The sequence below is a fragment of the Hibiscus syriacus genome, unplaced genomic scaffold (assembly GCF_006381635.1).
Source record: "Hibiscus syriacus cultivar Baekdansim isolate YM2019G1 unplaced genomic scaffold, ASM638163v2 tig00112206_pilon, whole genome shotgun sequence".
Lineage (NCBI taxonomy): Eukaryota > Viridiplantae > Streptophyta > Magnoliopsida > Malvales > Malvaceae > Hibiscus > Hibiscus syriacus.
In genome coordinates this window covers 1366987-1391704 of record NW_024063267.1, presented here as the reverse complement: position 1 = coordinate 1391704, position 24718 = coordinate 1366987, and the positions used below count along the sequence as shown (strand labels likewise).

At 34.1% G+C, this 24718-nt stretch overlaps 2 protein-coding genes across 2 annotated transcripts in view; one reads left to right on the top strand and one right to left on the bottom strand.

Annotated features, from left to right (window-relative positions):
- Positions 1–353: 353 nt before the first annotated feature.
- LOC120175437 (alanine--tRNA ligase-like) lies at positions 354–22140 on the top strand. The gene is made up of 23 exons (XM_039182062.1): positions 354–674; positions 965–1203; positions 1425–1565; positions 2715–2861; positions 3120–3272; positions 3774–3903; positions 12152–12248; positions 12649–12769; positions 13058–13117; positions 13555–13605; positions 13681–13776; positions 14011–14112; positions 18612–18734; positions 19288–19431; positions 19531–19602; positions 19697–19772; positions 20199–20353; positions 20446–20554; positions 20635–20822; positions 21110–21199; positions 21414–21596; positions 21699–21878; positions 22018–22140. The coding sequence occupies exons 1-22, from the start codon at positions 524–526 to the stop codon at positions 21777–21779; spliced, it is 2709 nt and encodes a 902-aa protein (XP_039037993.1). The 5' UTR covers positions 354–523; the 3' UTR covers positions 21780–21878; positions 22018–22140.
- Positions 15423–24718, bottom strand: part of LOC120175436 (MAP3K epsilon protein kinase 1-like) — a 29037-nt gene continuing 19741 nt past the window's right edge. The window contains exons 25-26 of the mRNA XM_039182058.1: positions 19207–19213; positions 15423–15438 (exon numbers count right to left, since the gene is read on the bottom strand). The gene's annotated coding sequence lies outside the window, so the exon portion shown is untranslated. The remainder of the gene's footprint in view (positions 15439–19206; positions 19214–24718) is intronic.

The following is a 24718-nucleotide window of genomic DNA, read 5'->3' as shown; positions in this document are numbered from 1 at the left end:
TAATTATTTATACATACATTGTATTGTATATTTATTTTTAAATTTTCTGACTGCCGGAGGTCTTCCACAGAAGTTACTCTCAACTTGACGTTGAGTGCAGCCTACTACACTACCTCCCCTTACCCTATCATATATGAAAATAAAATTTTGTTATTGTTGTTATTGTCTCCATCTTTGTAAATACTTTTCGATATGCATCTAATATATATCTCAAATTGGAATCTAAGAGTAAATTAAGCAGAGGAAATACAATATTCTAAATCATTACGGGAAAAAATCTCGCGAAAAGGTCAAAGAAAATCTTTATCCACATTCGCTGACGATGGCGCGTGTAAATAAAATCTGGTTTTAACGGTTGGATTATGAATGAAGGTCGCTATCCTTCGTGACAATATTCTAGGTCTTACTTATCCCCATCTAGTGGCGGTGCCAAGACTTAGGGTTTCCAGGTTTTTACCTGTCTCTCCGCCATCACCGTAATCCTACGCCTTATTCTTTTTCGTCTCTCCGCAAATCCGCGACGATGCCGGGCGTTGACTCGCTGCTGATGGAGTGGCTTGCGAAGAAGGTACGGGATACCTTCATCAAGTTCTTCGAAGGCAAGAATCACGTCAATTGGAAGTCTAGCCCTGTCGTTCCTCACAATGATCCCACTCTCTTGTTCGTTAATGCCGGTACGATTTATTTTCTTCGGTTTTATGTTTACTTGCCTTTACAACTTTAAACTGACGAATCGGCCATCTTCTTCTTATTATTGTTTGTTTTGTAAGTTTCCTCTTTGTTTTGGCTATATATTTGTTATCCGAATACTTATTTTGTTGATCTGCGTACAAAGAAGTATCATTTCGCAACTTCAAACTCCCAGCGCTGTGATACCGGACTTCTTTTTGATGGTAGTGTCGAAATTCACTAAACTTAGGTTAAAAATATATTGAGTCAATTTTGTTTAATGGTGACTGGATAGGTATGAACCAGTACAAGCAGATTTTCTTGGGGACTGTGGATCCAAACACTGCTATGAGTAAGCTCACCAGGGCGTGCAACACTCAAAAATGTATTCGAGCTGGCGGGAAGCATAATGATCTTGATGACGTAGGAAAAGACACCTATCACCATACCTTCTTTGAAATGTTAGGGAATTGGTCTTTTGGGGACTATTTCAAGAAAGAGGCAATTGAGTGGGCTTGGGAACTCCTCACTAAGGTATATATTTTATGTATTTTTTTGTTATTGTCATTGCAAAACATAAATAGTTTATGAATGTGTGTTTGTCATATCTTGGATAATATTCTGTTTGTATATCTCATTTGTTAATAATTTGATCAGTTTGGGTTTGGAATGCTGGGTGTTTGTTTGTATTGTTGATATGCTGACTCGTTTCTGTGTTTTCTCCCCAATTTTCATACTTGTTTGTGGAACTGTAGGTTTATGGCCTGCCTACAGATCGTATTTATGCCACTTACTTTGGCGGTGATGAAAAAGCTGGTCTTCCTCCTGATAATGAAGCTAGAGATTTATGGCTTAATTTTCTGCCCCCTGGACTTGTACTGCCATTTGGTTGCAAAGTAAGTTTTCCCTCGAGTCTTTTTTCCCTTTGTGTTTGTGTATGTGTGTGTGTGTGACGTGTGACCATGATAAGTTTTAAATTTTCTGCCACATTGAGGGTATATTGAGAATCCTTCTTTACATGATCCAATTTTATTCTTCTTTGCCAATAAACCAAACTATTCTTGGTGCGCTTTGTATACTTCAAAACTTATCCTGAATTTTAATTTGGATTTCATATACCCTTATATACATATGTGTGTGTTTGTGTAGTGTTGAAGTTTATGATTGATATTTAGAGTAATCTGTTATGTCTTATTTGAAGAAGGAAATAACCTATTTGATTGAAACAAGAGTTTGGTTTAATTTTTTTGTTTCCATTGCATGGATAATGTATGAATATCTTTATGGTTAACTATATCTCCATGTAATTGAGAATTATTTGGTATATGTCTTTTATTCCATCCACACATTTTTTTTTGATAGGAAAAGTAGGTCTCATAAAAACCTCCTTCTTAGTAGTCCTTACCATGAGGTCAGAACCTACTAGGGGAAGGAGGAATAGAGAACCTTAATATATTGATAATGTAAAAATTACATAAAACTAAAACCACTCCTTTAAGATACATAAAACTTAAGCACACTCTTATAACGCCTTGATGAAAAACCTCCGAACCCAGTACTAAAAAAGTGACCCACTACCCAATCCCCTCCTTTGCAAGCAAATCTGCCTCGCAATTACAGCTTCTCGGAATCCACCTCACAATGACCTCATACTCAGAAACCGCATCCGCAATATCCTTGACAAAATTTAAAAGAAAAGGTGGAACTGACTCCTGATATTTCAACCACTCCACAGCTAACTTGCAATCAGATTCAATAATAAGCCTTCCCTTCAATACCCATTCTGATGACACAAAGATGTCTATTCCTCTTTTGATAGCTTTTAACTCTGCTAAAATGATAGGAGTAGGCCCTATTTTTTCTGAAAACGACATCAATTTAATCCGATTCCAATCTCTAAGAATGCCCCCAATTCCTGCTAACAACCCAACCCTACTAACTGCTCCATCCACGTTAAACATATTACTTTTATTTTTCTAAAAGTTTGGGATAACATGAATAATAGGTTCTATCATCTTTCTAATTGATTTTGTCCCTCATTTTAGGACAATTTCTGGGAGATGGGTGATACAGGTCCTTATGGGCCTTGCACTGAAATTCATTATGACCGAGTGGGCAATCGTGATGCTGCTTCATTGGTGAATAATGATGATCCCACTTGTATTGAGATATGGAACCTTGTTTTCATTCAGGTACACTTTGTTGTAGGATCTAGTGGTTTTTCTCTCCTTTTTTCATTAGTATATCTTATATGTATCCGGTCAATCACTGTTAAAATTTAGAAGTTATCCAGGAAGTTAGCCTTCCGACATGTGTATGCACCTCTGTAGTATGTATCTGGGGCAATGGAGAGAGTACTATATCTGCCTAACTTCTTTTATACTGGCATGTCATGCAAGCCTTCAACAGCAATAAGGTTTTCCACTGATACATGCATTACTGTTATACAGTTTAATAGGGAAAGTGATGGCTCTCTAAAACTTCTTCCAGCAAAGCATGTTGACACTGGATTGGGGTTTGAGAGATTGACATCGGTACTACAGAACAAGATGAGCAATTATGATACAGATGTGTTCTTGCCTATTTTTGATGTTATCCAACAGGTTAGATAATGAAGCCCCTATATATATATTTTTTTCTTTCATTTTTAATCAATATAATGATTAAATATGTATGCGAGTTGCTGAATGTGTATTCACTGATGTCGCCTTTAATGGTTGATACTACTACTAGTTCATGTAATGGTCTGACCTTCATACAATTGTTCTCTTTCTCTACATTCTATATTTTTTTGAAACCATAATTCTTATAAATGTTGCATAGGAGGGAAAAATGCAATGTCTAATGGCTCTATACAATGACTTGTATGACTCTATTTTAATTAATGCCAGAGAATAAATTCCTTAGTTACTATTATGATAATATATTTTAACACTTGACGGTTTCTTAACTATTAGCAAATTATTCTGTTAGATAAAAGATATTCAAATTCTGAAGTGTTTCAGATTTTTTTCTCCAGTTTACCGACTTGGCCCCAATTGACTGGCTTGTGACTGAAGCTAGAATGAGGATTGAATGCATAATCATGTTCTCTCCTTTAACAGGTCACAGGTGCACGCTTGTATTCTGGAAAAGTTGGGCCCGATGATGTGGACAAAGTTGACATGGCTTATAGGGTTGTTGCTGATCATATTAGAACTTTATCCTTTGCAATTGCTGATGGTGCTTCTCCAGGTAGATATTGACATGAGATTACTTGTTGAATGTTTAAATTTTCAGTTTCAGTGGTTTTCTTTCTTATGTTTGATTGTCCATTTAACCAAAAAACATTTTGTCCTCTTATGATTGTTGGGGAAGCTTTTTGGATGAATTCCTTTGATAATATGTTGGTGAATGCATATGCGTCTGCAAATAAGAGTGATAAGTAATTGGTTGGTTTCGTTTTCTTTTGCGTCTGCTATTAGTCTATATGACAGCGTGGGCAAGTTTGCGGGTTCTACTTTTCTTTCCATTTTAGGCACTGCTAAATTGCATTATCTTAACCTGTTAAGAGCTACACTGAGGACAGCTGTTGAGCTATTGTATGGTAGAGTATTTTGTTTTATTCATTTTCATGATGCCCTATTTCAGTGTTGGTTGGAATTCAGCTCTTCAAAGTTGTTTTACTTTAAATTTAAATCCTACACACCTTAAGCTGAAGATTTCCTCATTCACATCGTCCATGTGTAGTTTTTGTTTACACTTGAATGGTTTGTAATTATTTCATGTATACAACCACTGATGTTGTAACACCCCCAACCCGTATCCGACCCGGATACGAGTCCGAAGTGTCACATTGACTTTTCAAACATTTATTCGTATAAAATAGTGAGAAATTTAAAAACTTTGATCACATTTAACTTATTCAAAACGTTTACAAAATATATCAGAGTTCATACAATTTATATCTTTAGACTACATGCCAACTACACTCTATAAACAGTACATATATTTTCTGATCTGACATTTGGTAAGGAGAACTGACCTATCTTGCTCCACATTACTCTTTACTCTTCTCGAAACCTACGTGTGAAACAATCACACGCTAAGTCGAAGACTTAGTGAGGCATAAAGAAAACACATCATATCACAAATCATATACATATATCACATACATTGTTCTCATATCACCAATATCCATACCTGTAAGCATATTACTTTAACATTCATGAATTTGTATTAATGAGTTTATTGGCCCATGATATCATATTGAGAACCTAAGGTATCTGAGTATTGTGAGGTTGTGCACTATGCTGTCACCACAACTCATATAAATCCCACTGAGTGGCATATGAAATTTGTCCCGAAGGACCTGTGAATATGTCCCGAAGGACCTGTGAGTTGTCCCGAAGGACCTATGAAACCCTCGACTCTTGGCATGCCAACTATACCTATAGCTCTCATATCGTATAACATGGGCATTATTATTTATCATTTCACATGTTCATATAAACTCATAGCTTCTGTACATATGTTTGTAATCATGTAACATATATCACAAAGTGCACATAATCGCACATATCATATCATATAGCTTAGATCATTTCTCAGATATTCATATAAACATACATATCATATCTTGTTCACATATGATCATATATGCTTCATATAACACATAAAACACTTTCTCATAGCTTATATAAATTTTCAGAGTTCTTTCATATTACCTGATGACATATATCATATAGATATATAATAACGGATATCATATTATCTACCTTATGCTCTATTTCTTTGTATTCCCATAGATTATAAATTATGATGTATTTCTAAACATATATCATTTAATAATATTTTTATTTAGGTAATAATTTAATCTATTTACTTAATTCAATTTCATAATTTCATTATAATCTTTTCATATATCTCCATAGATATTTAGCATATAATTTATCTTGCATATTCGTATCGTCCCTTTATATTCAAGATTCCTAATTGATATATTATTCCCATTTCATTCTATAATTCAATCTTATTTAGTTCCCTTAACTCTTTTTAAATAAAAAAAACTCTATTATACTAATTCCCATAATGGATCATACCACTATTTAATTGTCCAACTCATGTTTACCTAGTTCATATCACTTCTCATGAACTCACTCTCATCATCTTTTCTTATTCCTACATATTTTATCTCATAACCATGTATTTACATAGCCTTATATTTCATTATCATATTACTTATATTTGTTCTCCTATGACTCTTTATAAACATCTATTTTCATTTCCCTACATCTCTTGACTTATCTTCTATATTCATATAATTTCATAACTTATTTTATATTATCTCATTAACACTTAACCCTATTTTTACATAAACCACATAGCACATGCAAAACAAAACCTATCAATTCATATAATCCAACATACATACACTTCATATCGTTAACATACTTATAATCAAGGCTTAATGAGCTATTACTATAGGAATAGACTTATCACAAGTCCAATTTCCATATAATCTTATACGATAAGATGCACTCACCTGGGCCTCGTTGTTTGAATCAATCCTAATCCTTAATTTGTTCCGGAACAAGCTTTCATTCTATATCTACATAATAATACATTAATACTTATCAGTATACTGATTGATATATTCGAAACTATCACTCCTTAGTCTCAAAGAAAAGCCAATTTCATCTTTTAATGAAGGTATGCATCGATGCACTACACCATGCATCGATGCATAAATCCTATTCGATGTTTGTATTTAATGGTGATGCATCGATGCACTCCTTATGCATCGATGCATAAATCCTATTCGATGTTTTCTATTTAAATTCATGCATCGATGCACTGCATGTGCATCGATGCACCTTAAACAATTTCTGGTATTTATCATCGATGCATCGGTGCACAATGAATGTGCATCGATGCACATTGCCCAGAACTGACATTTTAGCACGTAAATCATCAACTCTTCCATTAATTCTTCTATTTTAAGCCCCTCTTATGACATTAAACTTAACTACTATAACTTGAACCAACTTATATCCATGTAAATCATCTTTAACCTCAAAATCCTATCTTCCTTATGAGATTCAAGAATCATACCAAATTTTCTATATGATCTACATCCAATTCTATCACTCCAAATCTCTTAATTTAACCATTGACAAGTCAAATTTAACTTCCAATCTAAGAAATGAACTTTATTCCAAGATTTCATTTGTAAACTCTAAATCTTTAATCTCTCCTAACTCCACCATCATTTGCTTTTAAGATGATTTAAGCTTTCCTTAAGCTTAGTTATCATCTAATAATTAAAACCCAACCTTAAAATCAACAATTCAATTATAAACAAAGAAACTTACCTTTGGCTCTTGGCTTCCACGTGAAGAAGAAGAAGAAGAAAGGAGAAGAGAACTCTGGAGAATTCTCTCCCTTTCCACGTGCCTTTATCCTACCAATCCCATTTTTTTATTCATTTCTTGGTCAATTGACCCTTTTGCCCTTTATTTCCTTTACTAATTACTAAATAACCTTCATCATATATATCCAATAATCATTGAACTATTTCATTCTTATACTAGTCACCAAATTCTGAAACTTTATAATTTGGTCACTAACCCGGTATTGCGGATGTTACAAATCTCCTATCCTTTTAAGAAAATTCGTCCTCGAATTTTCACTGGACATTTTGATAGAACATATCTTCTAAGGTTCTCATGTTGCTTTATTTAATTAATCTTTCTTGTCATCATCAGAAACTTACTTTTCAATCCTTTAGCTTTTCAATTACCTTATTCCTTTATATATATATATATATTCATATCAGGTCACTTATCATTTAAACAACAACCAGTAACTTTAATCCATTTATGTCTCTCTCTCTCCTTCCTTTATGCATTTTTCCTTTAACCTTTCTAAAATTCCATATAATGTCACTCATCACGTTGACAGTACATCCATCTCATCACTCTATATCATAAATCCATCTATTTCTTCATAACTCTTTAATTACCTTATAACCATACCAAACTTGTATTTCGTCATCATTTGACCAAAACACAACTTTAAATCTTCTTCAATGTGATTAAACATATACTTTAAGGAGTCAAACAATATTTTCACATCACCTTGCACACTTGTCTTATTTCTATATCAAAATTGTCCTCTGTACTTCCATATTTATCGTATTTGATCCTTTAAATCAATCCCTTTCATTTCTTTATTCCTTCTTCCTTATACATAAATCATATATTTCCTTTCATATTCACATACTCTTGTCTTATCACTTATACTCATCTTTATGTATCAATCTTCATTGCATCCTCATTACTCTAATAACCCATTTCTTATACATAACTTCATTCTTTATCATTTCTTATACTTGTATTTTTCTTCCTGAAGGTTCCATGCAAATACTTATCTCAGTTTCTACATCATAGCTATCTGCTCAGAATATACAACTATATTCAAATTCACATCATAATCAATTAATTCCACTTTATTTTTCCTCCAATCTTATAACTCTAACACCTTTACTCTGGCAGCTAGATAATAACTTTCGTTCAATCTAGGGCACAAGCCCTATTATACCAATCCTATACATCCTTTCCAATCTAAATTATCTCAACATTCGCTTACTCAACTTATCAATTTCACATCTATTCTCATACACCCTGAAATTTCTTTTGCTCAAACTCAACATTCTGACTTCCTGTGTCCTATAATCTGATCATCGATATACACATTCTCAAACTCTTCTTATCCATCCTCAGCTTTACTTAAATATACAAATTCTTACTTCCTTTTCCTTTACTATACCACATTACTATGATCCAAATATGCAACTATATCCAGATCCATTGCAGATCTGGTTATCATATCCTGACAATATCTTATAATCTTATAATTCCAATACATTTTTATCACATACTCTAGTTAGCCAATGCTAACTCTTTCCATCTTAACTGCAAACCCTTATCATAAACATACTCTTGTTTATGCGCAATACTATCACTTCGTTTCAAACTCATAAGCTCTGACTTTATACATCTTATACACTTGTCACTGATGCACTTATCCTTGAGTTCTTCTATACGCACTCATCACGTCATTAGATCTTTTTAACATTCTTATGGTGACACCTGTTCACCATATTCTATCTTATCCATATAATAACAAAACTACTCTATATCGTTTTTCCGATTCCAAACGATGAAAACTTTCTATCATTATTCAGATATGATTTCAGCTTTCTGAAATCAACTTTTGATCTTACTAGGCATTTCCTGAGGTGTCCGCTCTTCCTCCTGCCTGGCCAGGGCAGGTGAATAGCTATCACAATCAGGAATATCACCTTTCACTTACTTCGAAATTATCACGATCGGATTTCTACTGTATTAAACTATTCTTATTCTATTAGCAAGACAACATACTCCTTACACAATCAGATCAGAAATTTTTCAATCTAGGTTGGCATGTACACCTTTTATGACACTTTGGACTTCGGTTTATGCCGAGAATCGGCTAAACCTTAGCTCTGATTCCATTAAATGTAACACCCCAACCCGTATCCGACCCGGATACGAGTCCGAAGTGTCACATTGACTTTTCAAACATTTATTCGTATAAAATAGTGAGAAATTTAAAAACTTTGATCACATTTAACTTATTCAAAATGTTTACAAAATATATCAGAGTTCATACAATTTATATCTTTAGACTACATGCCAACTACACTCTATAAACAGTACATATATTTTCTGATCTGACATTTGGTAAGGAGAACTGACCTGTCTTGCTCCACATTACTCTTTACTCTTCTCGAAACCTACGTGTGAAACAATCACACGCTAAGTCGAAGACTTAGTGAGGCATAAAGAAAACACATCATATCACAAATCATATACATATATCACATACATTGTTCTCATATCACCAATATCCATACCTGTAAGCATATTACTTTAACATTCATGAATTTGTATTAATGAGTTTATTGGCCCATGATATCATATTGAGAACCTAAGGTATCTGAGTATTGTGAGGTTGTGCACTATGCTGTCACCATAGCTCGTATAAATCCCACTGAGTGGCATATGAAATTTGTCCCGAAGGACCTGTGAATATGTCCCGAAGGACCTGTGAATATGTCCCGAAGGACCTGTGAGTTGTCCCGAAGGACCTATAAAACCCTCGACTCTTGGCATGCCAACTATACCTATAGCTCTCATATCGTATAACATGGGCATTATTATTTATCATTTCACATGTTCATATAAGCTCATAGCTTCTATACATATGTTTGTAATCATGTAACATATATCACAAAGTGCACATAATCGCACATATCATATCATATAGCTTAGATCATTTCTCAGATATTCATATAAACATACATATCATATCTTGTTCACATATGATCATATATGCTTCATATAACACATAGAACACTTTCTCATAGCTTATATAAATTTTCAGAGTTCTTTCATATTACCTGATGACATATATCATATAGATATATAATAACGGATATCATATTATCTACCTTATGCTCTATTTCTTTGTATTCCCATAGATTATAAATTATGATGTATTTCTAAACATATATCATTTAATAATATTTTTATTTAGGTAATAATTTAATCTATTTACTTAATTCAATTTCATAATTTCATTATAATCTTTTCATATATCTCCATAGATATTTAGCATATAACTTATCTTGCATATTCGTATCGTCCCTTTATATTCAAGATTCCTAATTGATATACTATTCCCATTTCATTCTATAATTGAATCTTATTTAGTTCCCTTAACTCTTTTTAAATAAAAAAAAAACTCTATTATACTAATTCCCATAATGGATCATACCACTATTTAATTGTCCAACTCATGTTTACCTAGTTCATATCACTTCTCATGAACTCACTCTCATCATCTTTTCTTATTCCTACATATTTTATCTCATAACCATGTATTTACATAGCCTTATATTTCATTATCATATTACTTATATTTGTTCTCCTATGACTCTTTATAAACATCTATTTTCATTTCCCTACATCTCTTGACTTATCTTCTATATTCATATAATTTCATAACTTATTTTATATTATCTCATTAACACTTAACCCTATTTTTACATAAACCACATAGCACATGCAAAACAAAACCTATCAATTCATATAATCCAACATACATACACTTCATATCGTTAACATACTTATAATCAAGGCTTAATGAGCTATTACTATAGGAATAGACTTATCACAAGTCCAATTTCCATATAATCTTATACGATAAGATGCACTCACCTGGGCCTCGTTGTTTGAATCAATCCTAATCCTTAATTTGTTCCGGAACAAGCTTTCATTCTATATCTACATAATAATACATTAATACTTATCAGTATACTGATTGATATATTCGAAACTATCACTCCTTAGTCTAAAAGAAAAGCCAATTTCATCTTTTAATAAAGGTATGCATCGATGCACTACACCATGCATCGATGCATAAATCCTATTCGATGTTTGTATTTAATGGGGATGCATCGATGCACTCCTTATGCATCGATGCATAAATCCTATTCGATGTTTTCTATTTAAATTCATGCATCGATGCACTGCATGTGCATCGATGCACCTTAAACAATTTCTGGTATTTATCATCAATGCATCGGTGCACAATGAATGTGCAGCGATGCACATTGTCCAGAACTAACATTTTAGCACGTAAATCATCAACTCTTCCCTTAATTCTTCTATTTTAAGCCCCTCTTATGACATTAAACTTAACTACTATAACTTGAACCAACTTATATCCATGTAAATCATCTTTAACCTCAAAATCCTATCTTCCTTATGAGATTCAAGAATCATACCAAATTTTCTATATGATCTACATCCAATTCTATCACTCCAAATCTCTTAATTTAACCATTGACAATTCAAATTTAACTTCCAATCTAAGAAATGAACTTTATTCCAAGATTTCATTTGTAAACTCTAAATCTTTAATCTCTCCTAACTCCACCATCCTTTGCTTTTAAGATGATTTAAGCTTTCCTTAAGCTTAGTTATCATCTAATAATTAAAACCCAACCTTAAAATCAACAATTCAATTATAAACAAAGAAACTTACCTTTGGCTCTTGGCTTCCACGTGAAGAAGAAGAAGAAGAAATGAGAAGAGAACTATGGAGAATTCTCTCCCTTTCCACGTGCCTTTATCCTACCAATCCCATTTTTTTATTCATTTCTTGGTCAATTGACCCTTTTGCCCTTTATTTCCTTTACTAATTACTAAATAACCTTCATCATATATATCCAATAATCATTGAACTATTTCATTCTTATACTTTAGTCACCAAATTCTGAAACTTTACAATTTGGTCACTAACCCGGTATTGCGGATGTTACAGATGTTTCTCTTTTGAGACACTTTATATTATTATTCTAAATCTGATCCATATGTTTGCATTTGATGATTAGGCAATGAAGGACATGAATATGTCTTAAGACGTATTCTTCGTCATGTTGTTCGCTACTGCAGTGAGGTCTTAAAAGCTCCTGAGGGATTTTTCAGCAGGTAGGAACAACCTATTTTTCCTTTTTTGTTTTATTAATAATTGTAATCTGTAATGTCCTTAATATTTTTGAATGGTTAAAGCAAATTTTCAGAGTAAAACCTTATGAAATATGGTGTGTGCATTTTTGTGCAGTCTGTTTTTGGTATGTAAAAGGGGGAAAATAATTTAGATGCTTAGTTGTTGAGTGAAATTTTCTTATAGTATTATAGGATTTTTTTATAATTCTTAGGGCAAAATTTTTTTTAAAGTGAGGTTTATCTTACTGGTGCAACTCAGAACTATGAGATTAAATTTTATCCAACATTCATGTATTGAAGTTTTGTGGGATTAGCTTAAAACCGATGTCATTAACTTGGTAATTTGTTTTTATTTGTGTTTTAATTATTTATTTGAATCCAGGCTTGTAAGGATTGTGGTGGAGATCATGGGTGATGTTTTCCCAGAGTTAAAGCAGCATGAGGCACACATTGGAGATATAATTGCTGCAGAAGAGGCGAGCTTTGGGAAGACTTTGGTGAAGGTGAGCACGTAACATAACATTAATTTCATGCAGCTTAATAGATCAATTAGTTTTCCTATTTTGACATATTTCTACTATTTCAAATTGCCTTCAAACCATGTAAAACTTGTTTTGGAATTTGTTATGATAATAAGTTAGCATTTTGAGTTTCTAACTTTTTGATGCGCTCTTCATAGTTCTTTCTACTAGCCATGTTACTTAATTGACTTTAGATGTGATCTTCCTGTATTAATTAGTGTATTGCCAGCATGTTCAATGATAATTGTGAATAATTGATGTTATGTTCAGGGAATCGAGAAATTTAAGAAGGCAACTCAGGATGTTCAGGGGAGGGTTTTAAGTGGGCAGGTAATTGTATTTTGATTCATCATTTTCTATCATTGCGAGCAATACATGCTATCAAATACACTATATTTTTCTGTATTATGCTACTTTTACTTATGTTTTTCATTTAAGCGTTTAAGAGAAGCTTTAAGCAATCTACCTAAGCTGGTTGTTTAAGTTTTTTTTTACTTCTACAATTTCCATGAAGATTTTGTGCAAGTTTCAATTGTACTGAATGCTCTAACGAATTTGAAGTGATTAATTTTTTTTATCCACTTGCTTGCAGAAGCAGATGATAAATAGATATGTCTGTGTGTAATCCATCTGAATTTTGAACTATTATTTATTTATCTATTCTAGCGGAGTGAACCTGAAAGGAATAATTTGGCTGTATTTGTGAGATTCTGCGCCTATCAGTGGCTATCTTAGTATCTTACCACATTGTTTTGTTACTTTTTCAGGATGCATTTATCTTGTGGGACACATATGGTTTTCCATTAGATTTAACTCAGGTAGACAGGTGAATTTTGTTCTCTTTTTCTCTATATAATCTATTTGCTTTCCATCCTAATTTTCCATTCCTGCAGTTGATGGCAGAGGAAAGAGGTTTGATAGTAGATGTTGAGGGTTTCAATAATGCCATGGATGAGGCCAGGGAAAAGTCAAGGAGTGCAAGAAATAAGGTAATAGGAGTTCGATTTGTGCATCCAATAAACTCTTTGTTAATAATGTGGTAGGTATATATTTTTTCTAATAAGTAAAAGATGCTAGGCATTCTTAGATGCAGTATTCTAAAAAGGAAAAAAATTGATGCATCAAAAGCCAAATGTATCTTAAGGTAGAAACTAGAAAGCAGTGTTCAAGTAATTGAGTTTTTTCTCCATTTTTCATGCTAATAGAAGCTTTTTTTTTCCCAGCAAGCTGATGGTGCTATTGTCATGGATGCTGATGCTACCTCTGCACTGCACAAGAAGGGGGTGTCTACAACAGATGATTCCTTCAAATTCATTTGGTTCAAGGTCTGCATGTATCTTTAGATGGCACTTCAGTTATTTTAGTCTGGGTTATTATTTTGGCTAGAGAAAATATTGAAGGTTCAATGAGTCGTTGGCTACTGAGAGAGATTTATGTTTCAGCTGCATCATGATGGGGACCAGATTTTCGCTCTATTTTTAACATCTATAAGATAATAGTGAAAATTCAACTTAAGTTTGGAAAGGGTGTTGATAAATTTATATATTTTTTAAAATCATTCCTTTCTCCTGTTTGAGAACTGTTAATATTAGGGATAAATAATTATCTATTGCCTATGGTATCAGAAAAACTCTTTTTCTCTAGAATCTAGATTTTTAAAGTAACAAGATCTTACTGTATGATCCATTGAGTGGAGGTAGGTTTACTTGGTGTAATAATCAAGATTCCCCGACCTATGTTAGGCTGGACATATTTTTGGTTGATAGCCAATTCTTGGCAGCTTTTCCAGATTTAACACAATCGTTGCTGCCAAGATCATTGTCAGATCATAATGCAGTAATAATTGAGAATGGAGGTGTAAATTGGGGGGAAAATCCATTTAAACTGTTTAACTACCTGATGGATAAAGCTGGATTTGAGGATGTGATCAGCTCTTCAATCCAAGAATGTAAAGAGATACAGAGGAATGCTGGAATTTTCAAAATTCTGAAAAAAACCAAAACTGCCATTAAAAATTGGGCAGGGAAGAGAGATAAGTTTCCAGGAGCTTTAATTTCAGAATTAGAATTGAAGATTCAAAAATTAGAAGTGGAGGTTCAACAGTAGCAAGATGGTACTTATGATGAGAAAGCAGCTGAGTTAAAGGAGTTAAGGTCAGAATTATGGAAGTTGCATAAGATAGAGGAGCAGATTTGGTTCCAGAATTCTAGATCCAAATGGGTAGAAGATGGGGACAGAAATACCAGATTCTTCCATACATGTGCTTCAGTTAGGAGGAAAAAAATACGTTGAATGCTCTTATAAGCAGGGGTAATGTTATTCAAGACCCAAATGTTATAAAGGCCACTGTTAAAGAACACTTCTTTAAGGCTTTTAATGACAAATCGACCTTAGAAGTGAAAGAAATCGAGTTGGATTTTTCCAGTATTTCAATTAAGCAGAGTTTAATTTTGGAGAAAGAATTTACTGAGGAGGAAATATGGGAGACTTTAAAGTCTTGAAATAGCAACAAAGCCCCGGGGCCAGATGGTTTTAATTTGGGTTTTTTCAAGAGATATTGGCATGTATTTAAAGGAGAAATTATGAAGTTCTTCTTCAACTTCTATTCGGGGAAAGATTGGGATCATGGCATCAACCATACCTTTATTACTCTTATTCCTAAGGTCTCTAACAGTGGTGACCTTGATGATTATAGGCCTATTAGCTTAGTTGGTGGATTATATAAGATCCTCTCTAAGTGCCTATCGAGGAGGTTGAGGAGTTGTATTTCAGACTTAATTAGTCCTACTCAATTTGCCTTCACCCAAGGGAGACAAATATTGGACTGTTCTTTAATTGCGAATGAAGGAGTGGATTATTGGAGGAAAAATGGTCTTAAAGGTTGTGTTTTCAAGGCAGATTTCAAGAAAGCGTATGATTCGGTTGATTGGGACATTTTGTTTCTAGTAATGGAGAAAATGGGATTTGGTTCCAGGTGGAGAGGTTGGATCAGAAAGTGTGTAACCACACCTTCAGTTTCTGTTTTAGTGAATGGAGTTCCTACTGAGGAATTTCCAATGTCTAAAGGACTTAGACAGGGGTGCTCTCTATCACCTCTGTTGTTTAATTTTATTGGATAACTCCTTAATCTGCTAATTTTAAAGGCTGTGGAACATGGTCTGTTTTTTGGACTGTTTATAGAAAGGGATGCGGCTGCTTTCAAATTATCTCATCTATAGTTCGCAGATGATCTCATTATATTTTGTGGTGCGTCTAAGACGTAGATTTTAAATGTTAAGAGGGTGTTTAGAGTGTTTCAAGTGATTTCTGGTTTACAGCTCAACATGAAGAAAAGTAAATTGTTTGGTGTGAATTTGAACGAGGAATAAGTTCAGCAGTGGGCTAATTCTATCGGATGTTCTGTGGGTAGCTTTCCCTCTGAATATTTAGGACTGTCTTTGGGAGCTACTAGAAACTCTACAGTATTTTGGAATTAGGTGGTGAATAATTTTTCGAATAAATTAGCTGGGTGGAAGGCTTCTTTACTGTCATTAGCAGGAAGGTTGGTTTTAAAAAAGTCGGTTCTATGTTCACTCCCTACGTATTATTTATCTTTATTTAAGATACCAGTTTCGGTTCTTAAATCTCTCAACTCCATTATGGCGAAATTCTTATGGGGAGGGGGAGTATGTAAAAATAAGATACATTGGGTTAACTGGCCGAATGTGTGCAAGTCAAAATTTGAGGGGGGTTAGGTGTTAGAAATCTTATTTTCATGAATAGAGCTCTTCTAGCAAAATGGTCTTGGAGGTATGCTAATGAAAGGGGGTCTGTTTGGAGGGAATTCATTTGTTCTAAATACAGTATGGATCCATCTTGGTTAATGTTTGACAGTAAAGTCCCACATAGAGTATCTTGGATTTGGAGATCGGTGGTTATGAATCACTTTAAAGAAGACAGTATTAGCTCTAAGTTTAGAAGTTTGTATTCTTTCCGAGTTGGGGATGGCAGATTGATTAGGTTCTGGCAGGATAGTTGGGCTTTGGACTATCCTCTTCTAATTATTTTCCCTCGATTGTTTTCCATTTCCACAAATAGAATGGGCAAACTGGTTGAATTTGGGAATTACAGCTCATCGGGATAGAGTTGGGATGTGCAGTTTAGAAGAAATTTAAATGACTGGGAAGTAGAACAGTGGGTTAATTTGATGAATGTTATTTCCTCTGTTTCTCTATCTACGGAGTTATGTGATGGGGTGATTTGGAAAGGTACTGGAGATAGGGTGTACACTGTTAAATCTGGTACTAAGATTTGTTCAGCCATTATTTCGGATTCGGAAGAGGTATATTTTTGGAAGAAGATTATTTGGAGGGGCCAAATTCCACCTAGAGTGGAGTCCTTTATGTGGCAGGTGGTGTTAGGGAAGCTGGTTGTTAGGACATAACTTGTTAAAAGGGGAATTCAAGGAATTGTAGACATTATGTGCCCTCTTTGTAAGAGGGAGGTGGAGTCTCCCTCGCACTTGTTTTTCACGTGCTCGGTGGTGTGGACGATTTGGAACAAATTTCTGAATTTCTGGAAGATTAAGTCTGTTTTTCATGTTAATGCTAAAAAGTTCCTACTTGCTTGGGCTGATTTGAAGTCTACCTCTACAATTTGGTCTTTTATTCATGGGGCAGTTCTTTGGACTACTTGGAAAGTTAGGAATCCTATTGTGTTTGAAGGGGGAAAGTTGGATTTGGCTGAGTATTTTTTCCTAGCAAGGTTTAGACTAGCTTCTTGGTTCCTTGCGAAGTACAAGAGGTGTCTATTCCTAAGGATTCTCTTATTTCAGACCCTTCATTAGGGGATTTGTGCTCTCTCAATTATAATCGACTTGTAACTAAATTTCCTTGGTCTCCTCCTCCTCAAGGTTTTGTAAAGTTAAATGTTGATACGACTACTACAAGAGATTGGAAGAAGAGTGGGATAGGAGGTGTTCTAAAGGACTCCTCGGGTTTGACTTTAAGTTCTTTCAAGGAATCTGCTGGTCCGGGTCCTCCAACTTTTATGGAATTAAAAGCTATACAGAAGGGTCTAATGTTATATGCGAATTTACGAGAGAGGAAGGGTCGTCTGATTATTGAAAGCGACAACAAAGTGGCTGAGACTGGATTAAGGAAGGGGATTTAGTTCCTGATGTTTATGCTTTTTTGATTAAAGATATTGTTCACAGGCTTAATGTTTTAGAAGGTGTTGTCAGATGGGTTAATAGGAAAACCAATTTAGAGGCTGATGCCTTAGCTAAAGAAGGAATTGACTGATTCTCTGTTTATAGTTTGGATGTTTTATGGTTGTTTCGAGCTTATTTAGTTTTTGGGGTGTATAATGGTTGTATCTTATGTAATTTTATGGTTCAATAAAATCCTAAGACACTCTTTTCCACCTTCCGCTGATTAAGGAGTTCCTATAAGCTCCATTAATCAAGAAGGGGGTTTTTAACGAGGCCTGAAATTCTTATAAAAAAAAAAAGATCTGACTGTATGATTTATCTCCTTTTTTCCATATTATTTAACGGCATGCTTTGGAATTTTCATTGTTGTAGAAATTCTGTCTTTCTATTGATATGTAGTGATATATCACTTTTAAAGTAATTAGATTGCCATAGTCTTCTTGTTGAGGAGTCATGTACCATTTAATAGGACTTTGCTGTTCAAAGTCATTACACTTTAGTGTCTTGGTTGCATGCCTGAAGTTATGAGATGACATTCTTCTATTTCTAGTAGAAACTTTAGAAGGCAGCTCCCCGTCCCTATCCTTTTGAAGATGGATTATTCCATGACTTGAATTTTCCCACTTTTTCCAGGACCATGAAAGTGTGATAAAGGCCATATACACTGGTTCTGAGTTTGTGGAAAGTGCGACCACTGGCGATGATGTTGGTATAGTTTTGGAATCTACAAGTTTCTATGCAGAGCAAGGTGGCCAGGTATTTAACTTCAGTATGTGAAAAGGTTTATCTTAACAATGTTTCCATTTTACATTTTTGGGTCTGTATGAACCAGTGTCATACAATCCATAGTGCCACAAACTTTAAATATGTTGGTTATGTTTGTGACCAAGAAATTTCTGGTTTTGGTACACTTTATTGGTTTGGAAAGGACAAAAACTTTCTGATTGATGTAGGATGGAAAATGTTCAATCCTGCAGGTGAAAGCAAAATGACAGAGAAATACCCAGCTCACTAAGGTAGCTAGCCTGGGGGAGAGTATACTAGGTTTAGGATTGAAATTTGGTGGTTGCTTTGATCAGGGTTTGGTCAAGGTTTTCTAGATGACTTTATTAGGTTTTAAAGGGAATTAACTTTGTGCTGGTTTTTTTATTTTTTTCAAGTTTGAGAAGTTCCTGAAATAGAAAAGAAAGGCAATTATGATTCATGCATCAATTTAAGCTTTCATTACAAGGAATGTATGTCAGTCAAGTGATTGCTTTCCTTTGTTGTTATTTCTGTATTCGTCTGACGCATTTACTTGTGGACATAGATTTTTGATATCGGATCTCTTGATGGTCCCTTCGGTTCCTTCCAAGTATGCAATGTTCAAATTTTTGGAGGTTTTGTACTTCATATTGGTTCTCTCTCTGGAGTTACTGTCAAATTCTCTGTTCGTGATAAAGTAACTTGTAAGGTAAAACCATAAACTTCAAATTGCTTCTTATTTTTGATCCACAGAACGATTAGCTTCATTTTATTTTCAACCTTTTCATTATTGTAATTATATCTGTAGGTTGACTATGACAGACGGGGGTTGATTGCTCCTAACCATACTTGCACACATATGTTGAACTATGCTCTTAGGGTACGGCTTAATATGCTGATATCCATAATTCTTTAGCGGTTTCCTATTTTTTTATTAGTTTTCCATGTTTCACACTCTTTAAATTTTAATGTAGGAAGTGCTTGGTAATCATGTTGACCAGAAGGGGTCTATTGTTCTTCCTGAAAAACTGAGGTTTGATTTTTCCCATGGTAAGTTTAACTCAGGGTGTCTTTGATAAACGGTTGAATATTTAAATCATTTAATATTAAAATTTTCAATGGTTATTCATTTTACGAACCACTTATTGAAGCACTAGGAAACTTGAGTATAGATAGCTACTTCTTGTGTCAGTCAATCAATTCAATTGAAGGAAAAAATTATTTTTCCATTTACATTAATCTCACATCCTTTCCTTTTACATAAGATATTTAGTACTTCAAATTTTCTTTGCTTTTACAATAGATTCAAATAGCCAATCTACTGGGCATTTAATTTTCAGTGTCATACCAACCAATTTTTCTATCATAGATTCAATATATCAATCTAAACTAAAAGTTGAACACTTTTTTTAGTGTTTTTTTTTCAGTTATGCTATTTAGTTTGCAGTAAGCTAAAATTTGATCCAATGGTATCAGATCCAAACAGAGATGGTGCCATCAATGCTGATCATTTGAGAAAAATTGAGTCTATTGTGAATGAGCAAATAAAATCTGAGTTGGATGTATATTCAAAGGAGGCAACGCTTGCTGAAGCCAAGCGTATCAACGGTTTGCGAGCCGTATTTGGAGAAGTGAGCTTAAGCATTTTTTTGTCATTATGGTTTTCTAATTTGGATTGCTCAATCCTTTTAGAAGTTATGCTGGGATTATATTTCCAATGCAGGTTTATCCCGATCCAGTTAGAGTAGTGGCCATTGGTAAGAAGGTGGAGGACCTCCTTGCTGATCCTGAAAACATAGAATGGTCATCCATTTCATCGGAACTGTGTGGAGGTTAATTTCTTTATTTAAACAAACTCACTAGAAGCCTTGCTATGAATTTTGTGTTGAAGCTGACTTCTAAGATTTTACAGGCACGCACATAACAAATACACGGGAAGCAAGGGCATTTGCTCTTTTATCTGAGGAGGGAATTGCTAAAGGGGTTCGAAGGATAACTGCTGTTACTACTGAGAGTGCTTTGAAGGCAATGGAATTAGGTGGCCAGCTTTTGAAGGAAGTAGATGATGCATCCAAGCTGGAAGTATGCTTGCTGGAGAAGGTTTGTATGCCTTAGGCTATAAGACTTTAATTCTTGGAAGTTCTTGTTCTCAATGCCTTGATTGTTTTCGTTTTAAGTTGTTATTTTACTCTAAATTGTTCTGCTTCAAGGCGAGTCCGGTGGTTCCTGTCTTCTTGTGTCTTGCATGTTTTTTTTCCAGTTCAATGCATACCATTTTCATGAAACTTTGTTTCAGGACATGCCATGTTTCTTGGTTGGATCATGTATTTGCCTTCTTTCCTTTTTCCCCTTCCTGCCTTGTTGAAGATTTCTTTGCACCTCTACAGAAAGTGGCTTCTGTAAAAACTAGTGTGGATTCTGCATCAATTCCTGCTGCCCAGAAGGCTGATATAAGGGCCAAAATTGCGCAACTTCAGGTATCACGGCTATCTATAATCTGTATAAGATTTTGCAGTTCTACTAGCACGTATGTGGCTCTTATTCCATTTTCCCTGATGCTCCCCATTTAGACCTATATTAGATGCTTTACAGCAGAGATGTCGATATGAGGACATGAAAGCTTTTATTTTTGGGTGTCGGTTATATGATGGTCTTAGATCCCCTTTCAAATTGGTTTTTTTTTCTTATCAGAATCAACTGAAAAGGGCACAAAAAAAGATTGCCGAGCAAAATATGCAGAAGGCTGTTGCGACAGCAACCGAATTGGCTGAAGTTGCTGCCAAAGAGGGGAAGACTTTCTACGTCACTCGTATCGACATTGGTTTAGACGCAGCCGCTCTTCGTGAAGCAGTTTCAAAAGTTATTCAACAGAAGGTTTCTAGCTAATTATGACCATTTCTTTTATCTATTAACCAGGGTCTTTTATCAAAATCTGCCTCATATATTTGTGCTTAAATGTCTTCATTCGATGAACAGGGAATGCCGGTTATGATTTTCAGTATCGATGAAACCACAAACAAGGCTGTCGTCTATGCCGGCGTACCCGAGAAATCTTAACAGAGCAAGCAATTGGAAGTGTCAGAGTGGTTAACAAATGCCCTAGGGCCTCTAAAGGGGAGGTGTGGCAGAGGCAAGGGCGGTCTTGCTACAGGACAGGTCGGTAACGCTTATTTTTTTTCCACTCGAATTCTTGAATCTAGTTCTTCGACTCGAGTTACCTGCAATTGTCTCGTGAATTCGAGTACTCCTGCATGCCATTGTTTTTAATCTACGCAATGTACGAATTTTGTTTCAGGGAACCGACATATCACACGTTAACGACGCCATGGACTTGGCAACTTCATTTGCTTCAATGAAGTTAACATGAAACAATTCTCTGCATGGAAGAAGCTTTGGTGCTGTTAAATCGGTATGGAGAAAATACAGTGAAAGGGTAAAATACACTACTTTTATGGTAATGCGATTGCCAAAACGAGCTACTATTGATTGTTGAAACACTGTCAAGTCACTTGTCAGGTTGTGGGTTTATTTAAAATCATGGGTTTAATAAAATTGTTTTGGTTTATATAAAATTTAAATTACAGAATTTTTATATAAAAAATATTAAGATGATTTTTACTATAGATGGTGAAACGTCTGTAAAAAAAATTATTATACATGTATTTTAAAAAACAAAAGAGATACAAAACAAAAAAAATATCTTAATACCAACGAGGTTGGTTTAAGTGATAATCATTTTATATCGCTTAAGTAAATTTTCAAGTTTGAGTTTTTGTGTATGCAGAAAATTCTCGTTGAAGACTCACCCACCAATGTCAGGTGTGTGTTGCGGATCATTCCGTTTTAATCAAGGTGAAACTTTAATATTTGGGAGGGCAACAAAAAACAAGTCTTAATAATAAACAGTAACTTTCAATAGAAATGAATAATATTTTTTATAAATCTAGATAAATATAAAATAATATACATTTAAAGATTTTTAATTAAGAGATAACAAAAAATTATTTAACCACTAAAATCGGTTGGATTATAAATTATGAAAATAATTATCACATAAAATTATAACAACGGATTATAAATATTTTCATATTGTAATGATCTTTGAAATAAAAACTATAATGAGTAATTTGAATATAGCAAATTATTGGCATACAAACATGTTACTATTTCAGCTGCAGAAATTGTAATAAATAGGGAGCAATGAGCAGGGTTACTGCAGCAGCAGTAGTAGGAACGAAGAGTTAGCCCCCACCCGAAAAGTGTTTGCAGCCGTGCCGTGCCGTGCCGTCCATCCCTTGTACGGTCCACCATACACTTTTTTGGCCCCAACACGTGTGGAGAAACCACTCGTCAGCCGCACCTGCTGAATAACCGCACTCCTAGAGGGAGTCACTTTCAGTTTGATGATCACACAACTCCATAACCCCCCTTTCTTTTCTCTTTCTTGTTTGCTCACTTTTGGTTCCTTTCTTCCTCTCTCATCTCTCTTATATCACCAATGCTTCCACTCTTCTTCAACCATTTCTCTTCTATACATTCACACGTACATATATACATATATACATATATACATATATATATATATAGAGAGAGAGAGAGAGTTTGCATGAAATGGATGGAGGAGTGAAAGAGAAAGAAAGGGTTCGTTTGCATGCTTTTCCACGGCTTTCTTGAACTTGTCTTCTCGTGTTAAAGAGGATGAAGCTCAAGATAGCCGTGGGAAGACATGAACGGATTCCTCGTTCATAAATCAGTGAAGATGATTAAGGCAGGTACTCTAGCTACTAAGTTTCTTATGATTTCAGGTCTGCTAAAAAAATATATGACTATCTCTCATGGTTTCATTTTCGAATGATATTTTGGTTTTTGCAACTTTGAAACTCAAGAGAGTAAATTGTGGATCCATTTGAGTTTGAAGTAGGGCAGCTACATGATTACTTTCTAGGAACAAATATTTTGTTGATTCTTAAATTATAAAAAAAACCCAAATTCTTAAAAATCCTAAAAACCCTAAATCCCTCAACCTAATATGAGATGTCACTCTTGTCGGTCATGACCGACCATTTTCCTAGCTATATATATAGTTATAGTTGCCGTTTGTCGGGATCGTGTAGAGTCGTGATTTTCAATGTAAGGTTCAAGAGGTACAAATATTGATTGGTCGTGATTTCATAAGGTTATTGATCCTCGGAAGGTGAGGTCGGGTGGAACTTTGTTGACGGGTAGTTAGCGTGGGGTTTAGAGATTGAAATTAAAGTTTTTAAAGTTTTGAGATTTTTTAAAGTATTTCAAAAATACATAATTTTAATTTAAAATAAAAATTTTAAAATTACCGTGACATATATCCTTTGACAGTTATGACCCGGTCACGTAATGTGATAACGTTTATAACGTTAAACATCTCGATGATTCAAAAAAAATCTAGACATATATTTGGAAAAAAACAGTATAATTAGGTACTTATTTTATAATTAAGCGGATATATTATGGAAGATTTTTTTGTGAACTGTCCATGACGGATGAATAAAGCCCCAACTATCTCATTTTGCTGATATATACACACGCACTTCTGCTTATTCATGAGTAGATATTAGATTTTGTCATGCTGTTGAGTTGATGAGAGAAAAATGTTGTACTTAACGAAATGTATAAAAAGGTTAAGATCGATTTTTATATAAAAAAGTTATTTTAATAATATTATTATGTAAAAATATTTTAATAATCTTATAATAATACTATCAACAAAGGAAAATAATTCAATCGAAGACTTAAAATTATAATCTCCTGTTGAATCCTCAAATACTATTTTTTAAAATTATTTTATAAAATTAAAACCATAAAGACTTATTATATATTATCACTTCAAATAATAATTGCTTTAATTATTTTTAATACTATGGGCGGAAGAAAAATTAATATAAAAAGATGTCATTGAGAAAATTATTCATTCAATGGTAAAAGATTTATACAGATCACTAGCAGCTTTGTTTGATTCT